Here is a 9,633-nt window from a genome sequence, read left to right as displayed (position 1 = left end):
AAAATTTAAAACAGGAAACAGCTCATTTGTAAACAATCTATAGCTGATTGTAAATGCAAATGGATTTGAAAGATTCAGATATAGACGATAGTTCTTCAGAAATATCTTTTCAAGATAGTTTTGGTAAAAAAAAATCAATCAAATTTTTGTGTAACTTTGAACAACCTCATTCCCAAGCACAGATTTGAATTGTAAACCTAAAAATGATTAGCATTAGTTCATCGATAATCCATTAAATAGAAATAAAATATTACAACTTTGTCTGTTTTTTTAGAAGATGAGTCTCGTGAGAAGCTACGTAAACATTTATTTGGATTGAAGAAAATTTTACGTTCATTTTCAGGAGGGGTGCATGCAATGAAGAGGCAAGAATTTAAAGAGGTATCTTTTCATAATTAGTTTTCTTTAAAATATTCAATCTTTGCTCACCTAAATATTTAATTGCATACCTAAACATTTAAACCGCGTGTTTTGACTTTTTTTTTAAATTGAATTTTTTTCTTTTTTTTTTGTAAATTAAATATAAACTATCAAGGCTCTTGAGATGATTGATTGCAAAGTTAGCGATAAAGAATTCGAGAGGTTATTTTATTCGACTGATACCAATCGTAACGGCTTCGTTGATATTAAAGAGTTTGCTGAATTGATTCTCAAGGACTTTATAAAAATGCACGAAGAAGAGGTAATTTTTACCGGAAACCGAATCATGTTTATAGATAAATATATCTGTTAAGTTATTGCTAAAGAATTTGTGTTTATTAAAAATTGTCGAAATCCAAAAAGCGTAAAAATGTCAATATTTTCTTAGGACAAATGTTTGGAAGCCTTTCGTGTTTACGATCCAGGAGACACTGGGTTTATTCCTATACTAGACCTGCGTACAGCATTGTCAGAACTCGGTGATAAACTTTCGGAGGAGGAGTGGAATGAATTTGTAAGGATTTCGGACATAGAACGCGATGGTCAAATTAACTACGAGGAAGTAACAAGAATCTTTTTTTCAAACATTTCTTACGTCCAGCATAAAAAGTTAAAATAAAATATTTTGACTCAACAACTCTCGATGAGAATTATTTTTTGATTACTACTAAAATAATTTTAGACTAAGTCGAGAAGCAACTATTAGCATTTCGTTCGTTTGATATTTATTTCTAACTTTCGCTGTGAATAAGTTTATTTATTCATTGCAAATTTTTTTTGTCACAGTTCATTGACTTTCCCAGATATTTATCGTACTTGCTTTTTGATATTTATCGTGCTTGCTTTAAAATTTTGGGATTCTTTTTACGTTTTAAGCTTTTAAATTTTTTTTTTCTTTATTCGTTTTGAATTTATTTTAAAGCAAAAATTTTCTAAAATTTTGACATATTTTGAACAAAGGATTTTCGTAGCTCAAACTTTTGATTACATGTTGGATTTCATTACGCACAAAACGTGGTCAAACGTGGTTCATCACGTCTAAATATACAGATTTGAAATGCTTGCATAGTCAGGTGCCAAAATCGAAAAATCGAATCAGTTAATCAGTAAATGAATAAGGCTGAAGGCTTTTAAGGCAACTACGCTGTTGAGCAGGTTCAGCTCGGCATTGTCTAATTATTTTTTAAAAAAGGGAGTTGTGCTCAAGAAAACAGTAAAGGAAACTTGAAATATTACTTTAAGCTCTGTCGCTATTAAAGATGGATTTTTCTATAGAAGCGCTGTTGGATTTAAAAGGGAACAAACTTAATACCAAACTAAATAATAATATAGAGACAACGAAAAAATGTTTTTCATGGAAAATTCTAGATACTCTGTGTATATACAATACAGATGAAAAAGAAATGGATTTTGTTGATCATAAAGGTAGACATTTTGCTATGTAGATAATTAAGCATGAAAAACCTAGTATGAAATGTAATGTTTTAAAAACTATTGATGCTTGTATTTATTTGATTTTGGTTGTAGCCCTCGAACTTAAACCATTTTAAAGAGGTTTTCATTCGTAAAATTCCTAAAATTCGTAAAATTACAACTTGAATAGAAATTTTTCAAACTTCTTATAAATTAAACTTTTAGATTTGATAAAAATTGTTTGAAAAGATTTTAAACAGTGAAGCGAACAGACGCTCAAACTTTGGGAGGATTTTTAAAACTAACGCGATACTTTGTACTTGTTCGTACCTGATGCCGCAAACGAAAAAATAAAAAAAAAAACCAATGGCTTCTTTCAATTTAAACACAAGCGCGCTAAAAAAAAATATAAAAGGAGTAAATAATCAGTTAAAAAAGCGATATTAAAAAAAATAAATGATAATGCTATTAAATTTTTTCTGGATAAGCTTTTATTTGCGCGCCTCTTTTTTTGGCGCTTTTATTAAACAATGCTCAGACTGAACTGATAGTAAATTCATCAAACAAAAGGAGTTTGCGTCCGCGAACAATGTTCAACTATCTCCCACCTGTAGCAAGTAGATCTTACAGCAATTTGTTCTTTAAAATTATGATGTTTAATACTTTTAATAAAATTTATGCCAATTCCTTTCTTACGCTCTTTATTTTAATTAAAGTATTACTTGTTAATGCTATAATATTCCTCTTTTTGTTATGATTTTATTATCATATATTTTTGATAGCAAAATTATTCTTAAATTTTTTTTTTTTTAATTAAATTTACAGTAAACTGATATTGTTATTATTGTAATCTTATTAATGGTGGACTACTATCATTCCTTAATTTTGATCAAAACAGAGTTATAATTTTCCTTTTTGTTTTTAAATCTAATTTTATTTTATTTTTACTACAAAGATGTTAGTTAATGCTTTATGCTATACTATTAGGCATGAAACCAACAGAAGAAAATGAAACAAATTTTTCGACAAACTCTCGACCGAGAGGAAATTCAATCAACAAAAATCGTCGAATGCGTACTTCATTTACTTTCGAGCAGCTCTCTGAACTTGAGAATAAGTTTCTTACCTCTCAATATCTATCTGCACATGAACGATTGAACTTAGCTTTAAATCTTGGGTTATCTGAAACGAAAGTCAAAGTTTGGTTTCAAAATCGACGAACAAAATGGAAAAAAATTAATTCGTTGATGGATTTTTGCCACTCAAAAACAGAAAATACATTTACAAACCGTGCAGTACCGATTAAATACTCCTGGGAAATAACTAACCACGAAGTTTTCTCGGATTGTACACCATGGCCGACAATAGATTTGAAAGTTCGTGATTATTTACAGCCGTAATAACAAATATTTAGGGTTTGTATGCTCGCACTACAAAAAGCGCGCTTTGAAGATAAGTACTCTCTTGTCGTTGGCCAAAAGATAACACTTAAATTAAATCATTATTATAAAAATTCATTCTATAAATTTAATTGTATTAAAGTTCATTTAAATATTATTTATATTGCATTTATATAAAAACAAAATAAAGTTACTACTATTTAATTATTATTTATATTGTAATTAAATACAAGATTTTTTTTTTTTTTTGAAAGTGTTTGTGGTACGAAATATTTTAAATTTTGTAAATATATTTATAAAAATGATTTTTTTTTTTTTGATAACCAGTAAAATTTGTTCTATGGGATACTTGCCATATCAAAACCTTTTCTCGGGATCTCAAATTCATATTTTATGTTTAACAGTTGGGTTTCTTGAACTTCGTGTTCCCTGTTTAAAGAATTGTTGTTACGGGAAATCTTAACGAGCAATTACGATAATTTCATACAATTTAAAAGTAATATCGTTTGAGTTTTAAAAAGATTTATTTTTTGAAAAAACAATAAATAAATAGGTTTCAAAGAGAATAATAAAATTAAAAAACGGAGTATTTATCATCAATCAATAATGTATATAAGTCCTAAATCAGCATTTATCCTGACAAATCCTTCATAAATAAGCCAAATTTCGAATTACTTTTTTTGTTTTTTCCGATGATTTTTTGATGAAGTCAGCAACAACTTTTTTTTCTTTAGTCTGAAGAATTAAATACTTTATATAGAACTTTCAAAATCGATCCTTTAAATTAGAATTTTAGAAGATTTTTAACACAAAATATATTAAGCTTACTTTACCTACACAAGTTTTTTTTGATTTCAATCTCTGATAACAAAGTTTAAAAAAAAAACAACACAAAAACTTTAACTTAAACTTTTGAAAAAGTTTTAAACTTGAAGTCTTTTACATCTGATAGATTACTACGAATTTTACATCTGATAGATTACTACGAACTTTACATCTGATAGATTACAACGAATCACACCCTTTTGGTTAAGAATACATTTTACATCTAGATCAAAAGTTCTTTTTAAAATTTTTTTAGATTCTCCAATATGTTGTTTTAGATTCTCCAATATGCTGTTTTAGATTCTCCAATATGTTGTTTTAGATTCTCCAATGTTGTTTTAGATTCTCCAATATGTTGTTTTAGATTCTCCAGTATGTTGTTTTAGATTCTCCAATATGTTGTTTTAGATTCTCCAGTATGTTATTTTAGATTCTCCAATATGTTGGGAAACATGTCCAAGACTTTTTGCCTTATATGAACATGAGGGCTAGAATCATATAACTAAAATGAAAACGAATCTTCACAGTGACCTAACATTTAAGTTCATGCATGAGGTAGTCTTTTTGGGAAGTCTATTTTTAAAATAGTATTTATCCAAGATACTGTTTTTAGACAGAGTTTGTATTTTCACTCCTGCCTTCTTCTGCTAAAAAAAAAAAATTAGAACTGCGTTCGTGATAATTAGGCCTACAAAAAAAAGCTATTGTTGGCCGCTTTAAGAAAATCATAGAAAAAAAGGAAAGTTCTTTTGCTTATATGAAACCTAAATGCTGATCTATGACCTATATAGATTGTATACTATTGTCATATACTCCTTTTTTTTATATACCCTCCTTATATTCTTATATGGAGATCTCTTTCTTAACACTTTGTAGCAAAACTACCAAAACCATGATTTTATTTTTTAAAAAACTTTTAGCATAATTTTATTATTTTATGATTAAATGCAAAAGAAAATTGTTGTTGTAACACATTTTCTTAACATAAAGAGTTGTTTGTCACAATTATTTAAGTGCAAGCTTTCGAAGGCATTTCTTAGAATTTTAGAAACGATTTAAACAGCATTTTATATGGAAATGTTAATCGTTTTACAATATTTTTGTAATTTGCAAAATAGTTGGACCATATGTTTGGTGGCCTATTTCTCTATAATCTCTCCAAAAAAAAATTGAAATCAACATTAGCATATTTACTTTTATTTGATTCTGGAGTTTGATGTTATAAAACAAATATGCACATATTTACTCGAACTTTCTCGTTTTTTATGAAAAAAAAAAGTCGGTGCTAAAATTGTTTATTGATGTCCGACGTTCAGGATTAGAGCGCAACAAATATCAATTTTAACAGTTTTTATAGCGCTCTCTTACATAAAATCGGACGAAAAACGAAAATTTTCTCTAAAGAACCTTCAAGTAAGATTTCAAGTTCAGAGCAAATTTTCGGCACTACTCGACTTTCTCCCTCCACCGTCCCTCTTTTTTATGGTTGAATGTGAATTTTATGCCGATTACAGAATTTTATGCTGATTAGGAATCGCATAAATACATGTCTTAAAATTAATCTAAGCTGCTCTAATCTTTAGTCAAAAATACAAAAATATTCGACAAATTCCTAATATTCGCCATTTTTAGTAAATCCATGTCACGGTTGATTTTGATTTCAAAAGTAAAACTTTAACAACCTGGTTTTTACTACACAAAATGTCTCTTGGTTCTAAACTCGAAAGTTCTTTCGAGTAACTGAGTCCATGCTACCAGGGCCCCTTTGATTACACTCAAAAAAAAAAAAAAAAAAACTTTTCGCTCTTGCTTCTTAAAATATCAAAACCGAAAGTAATCAAACGATTGCTGTAACGAACATCCAATTTTTTATTTGAAGAAAAGAAATTTAATTATTTGTTAAAGGGGGGAGGAAAACCATGGTCCCCTCACTTTAAAAAGCGTTATGTAGATATTGAATCAGACTAAAGTGCTACAAAACATTCTATTCTTGTGAATTGCATGTTGATTAACATGCGATTTTTGTATGACATGCGATGCCATCTTGTGAATATTTTGAATTTTATAACAGAATTTACGACTATTTTTTAACAAAAATCATTTTTATTTTTTAAGAAGAAAAAGTAATTGAAAAGACGAGTTTTTCACCAAATAAATAAAAACGAATTTTTTTCCTAATGTTCTTTTCAAAAAATGTGTTTAGCAAACTTTTGTTTAGCTTTGAGATTGAGTTCTTTTTGAGTTGTTTTTGTTTAACATAATCCTAGCAAAACGTACATTAAGCTCTATGCACACAATAAGCAAAATGTGCTACTAGTCACCTAGAATAAACTGTTACAACCTGATTCCAAAAAAAGAAAAACAGATGTTCGAAAAATCTTTGCATTCACATAAATTCAGCCGAATAATTTTGCAATTAGTTGGTCCAATCATTTGAATTACGTTTTCGTTCTACACCACATAGCTCCAAATGATCTAATTTCACCCCTGTCTGCGGATCTACAAAGTTGAGAGTATGGTTAACGGTGCCATGTTGTTATGCAGGAGCAGGCAATACACCCAGGAAGTATCCCTTGATGTATAATTGGAATCGATGTAGCAGTGTCACGGATTTTGGACAGGAATTAAAAAGTCATTCTTAGTTGTAGACTCATGCCCACCAAATATCCACTGCTGCCGGATTATTCGACCAATTTAACACTTTTCTTCAGCAAAAAACAGATTCAACAATTTCAAAAATGCACCCTTGGCGACTAATTGGATAATGGTTAATGAGGAAATATAATAGGCATTTTTTCCGACGTTTAGCTCTTGCTTGCATTGATTTTTGATAATCCCCGGTTTTTACCTGCACTTTTATTCCAAGCGTAATTTAAACCTATTATTAACCACATATGTTGGGATTTCTCTAAGAAGCTTTTCTAATGCTGAAGGTTCTTTTGTAGCGCTTAACTGGACATTTCCTAATGAGTTGATCGATTGATTCATTTTTTACTTTAAAAGTTCAATGGATTATCTGCTTTTAAAAACAAATAGTTATCTGCTTATATTAATCATTTTATCTGTTTATAAGAACAAATCTAATTATCCTACTTTTTTTAGAAACCCAAAGTTTTTTTTTGCAAAAGTAAGATCATGAAGTTTTGTTACTTAGTAACAAAAGTTGTTTGTTCAACTAGCGTTACAATACTGATAAGTTGTTTGCTCAACTAGCGTTACAATTCATTTTTTCAAAGCTCAAGGCGTAAGTTAAAAAAAAACTTATAGAATATACAAACTGATTGAAAATCTGAATTCTTCTGGGGAGATTGAAGAGAGAGTCGTCGTGGTAGAGGATGTTTGGAACCTCAACTATGTCCCTTTGGAGTATTTGAAATTTTCATTACGTGATCGGATTTCCCGACAAAAAATTACTCTACTAAAATTGTTCAATAAACAAAAACAACGAAGTTATTTTTTTTTTTTGGCCCAAAAATTATTCATTGTTTCATAAGAAGATTAGGAAATAAAATGATGTTCGTAATAAAGCATAATATAATAATGTGATTAGAAAATTCTAATTGATACAACAACAAAACGCATCCATGTTACTTCACTAATCCGGCTCTTCTAGAGCAGTAAAGGCGTAAGTAAGCTGTACCAATAAGTAGCAAATTCCAATTCATGGCAACTTGTGCTATAACATCACGTTATTTTTATTTTTAAGCAAATGTACAGCATGATGAATATATAATAATAAACAAAAATAAAAATTAGCTTCATAGTTATATGAACTGATGCGAACCTTCTCTTAAATTACTTAATAGTATAATAGGTTTATGTCCTGTGAAGAATGATCTGAAAAACCCTTGGACATTCAAACTATATTTTAAATGTTTAATAATTTAAAACGCCAAATCTTCAATAAACCTCTATTATATACGTAGGCCTCAAATACTTGTAACTCATTAAATTATTAACTTTTTCTATTATTCTAATCTGAAATCAACATCAACATGCTGTGAAAAATAACGAGTTGCTCTAATTCAAAAAAAACCTCACAGTTTGAATTGAGCGTTTAAAATCCAAAAATTTTAATTGTAAATCTTTAATAAAATTTAGTAGCGACACAAAAATTGTTTTAATGCATAATACAAATGATATTGTTAATTAAAATATTAATAAAAAATAGTAACAATAGTAATCATAATAACAATGGTAGTTATAACGATGGTAGTATACTTTGGGTACGAAATGTTTTCTCTGCGAAATAATAACATTCAAATGGGTTGAGGTTTTTTTCGTCAGTTTTGCTTTGTTTATATTACATTTTAAGTGCACTTAACTGTTTTAATATTTGTTAAATTTAAAGAATGAGCAAAAAATTTGACACTTTTACGATCCCCTGATAATAGACATGAAAACAGAACTTCATAGCATAAAAAAGTATTAAAAGAAACCTTTTAGTTAAACAGTTACCAACTTGCACTCTGGTATTTATTCAAACCTATCGATTCTCAGGATTTAAGAAGCAAGAATCGAACTTTAAATTCGAAGTTCGATTTCCATCTTAAAACCGAAATATATTTTAAATGGTACTTGAAATCTCAAATTTGATTCTTGCATTTGGGCTTTTACAAGAAACTTTTTTTTATATCCAATTATTAACCAATGCAAAACACACAAAAAATCCAACAGTTACTTTTAAATTTATTACAGATTAATTGGCAACTTTACAAATATTTTAGGATCAAGCAACAGGTTCTTAAAAAAGAAAAAAAAGAAAAATTTTCTTTCAAAACCATTACAATTTAACTAACTAAATGGGTTTTGACTACAGATACTTAGAGAGATCAGTTTGATATTTTAAATTCAACCATTTATCAATTGACCCATAGCTTAAATACACGCATTTTCATATGCTAACAACATGGATACATATTTAATATAGTACTATCATAATAAATAAACATTTAAATTTCTACTGAATTCAAGTTTATACATTAAATATAACATTATATAATCGACACATCAGAAACACAAGTAAAATTAATAAAAGTATATATTAAAATATAAAATTAAATTAAAATGTTCATTTAATTTCCACCTTTATCATCCATCATCTGTATTTTACATGATTGCTGGATCAAAAAAAATTGCATTTTAACTCGCTTTACCATAACAAGTTTCAAAACCTTCATGCAAAATTATTTTGCATAAATGAAAAAAACATTATTGTTGCTTTCATTCTCATAATTGATTATTTAATTTAAAATCTTGAATAAATATGTTAATTGAAATAACATGTTATTTTAAGAAACTAAAACGCTAAGACTTAAGAAAAGGTTTCAGCATGGAGTTTTTAGCATTTGTTGAAGATACTTCCTCATCCTCATCATCAGCAAACATTTCATCAAGTTGTAAGTCATGTAAACTCTCTGAACTGACTTCAGTCCTAATATTCTCATTTATTCCCAATTTCATATATTTTATTTTCTGTGATCTTATTCCTCTCTGATCCTCATCATGTTTTCGCTTATGTTTACAATGCTTTTTACATAAAGTGTCAGAATCTATTTTAACAGGCGTTTGAAAT

General features: G+C 28.4%; 3 protein-coding genes across 4 annotated transcripts in view; 2 read left to right on the top strand and 1 right to left on the bottom strand.

Moving 5' to 3' along the window:
* On the top strand, positions 1-1,913 carry LOC145194212 (uncharacterized). Its single transcript, XM_080071840.2, has 4 exons — positions 1-123; positions 275-381; positions 536-682; positions 809-1,913. Exons 1-4 carry the CDS (start codon positions 54-56, stop codon positions 1,037-1,039), a joined length of 555 nt encoding a protein of 184 aa, XP_079927966.2. The 5' UTR covers positions 1-53; the 3' UTR covers positions 1,040-1,913.
* On the top strand, positions 1,679-3,510 carry LOC145194211 (homeobox protein GBX-2-like). Its single transcript, XM_080071839.2, has 2 exons — positions 1,679-1,845; positions 2,821-3,510. The coding sequence occupies exons 1-2, from the start codon at positions 1,680-1,682 to the stop codon at positions 3,231-3,233; spliced, it is 579 nt and encodes a 192-aa protein (XP_079927965.2). The 5' UTR covers position 1,679; the 3' UTR covers positions 3,234-3,510.
* A 5,426-nt stretch (positions 3,511-8,936) lies between these two features.
* LOC145194005 (protein phosphatase 1D-like) overlaps positions 8,937-9,633 on the bottom strand; it is a 10,513-nt gene continuing 9,816 nt past the window's right edge. For both annotated transcript variants that reach the window (XM_090068796.1, XM_090068797.1), the window contains one exon: positions 8,937-9,633. This exon is cut by the window's right edge and continues 228 nt beyond it. In XM_090068796.1, the coding sequence (XP_089924922.1) occupies positions 9,366-9,633 (268 nt within the window). In that variant the 3' untranslated portion in view covers positions 8,937-9,365.

The sequence above is a fragment of the Hydra viridissima genome, unplaced genomic scaffold, assembly GCF_058129835.1.
Source record: "Hydra viridissima isolate aposymbiotic clone 2 unplaced genomic scaffold, HvirCarnegie_v1 scaffold_12, whole genome shotgun sequence".
Classification (NCBI taxonomy): domain Eukaryota; kingdom Metazoa; phylum Cnidaria; class Hydrozoa; order Anthoathecata; family Hydridae; genus Hydra; species Hydra viridissima.
This window is presented reverse-complemented; position numbering and strand designations above follow the sequence as displayed.

Excerpts from the sequence above, each read along its gene's own strand:
- LOC145194212 (XM_080071840.2), top strand. The coding sequence starts at position 54 with ATGCAAATGGATTTGAAAGATTCAGATATAGACGATAGTTCTTCAGAA. Across the intron at positions 382-535 it reads AGAGGCAAGAATTTAAAGAG|GCTCTTGAGATGATTGATTG; the intron begins GTATCTTTTCAT and ends TAAACTATCAAG. Across the intron at positions 683-808 it reads TAAAAATGCACGAAGAAGAG|GACAAATGTTTGGAAGCCTT; the intron begins GTAATTTTTACC and ends ATATTTTCTTAG.
- LOC145194211 (XM_080071839.2), top strand. The coding sequence starts at position 1,680 with ATGGATTTTTCTATAGAAGCGCTGTTGGATTTAAAAGGGAACAAACTT. Across the intron at positions 1,846-2,820 it reads GGATTTTGTTGATCATAAAG|GCATGAAACCAACAGAAGAA; the intron begins GTAGACATTTTG and ends CTATACTATTAG.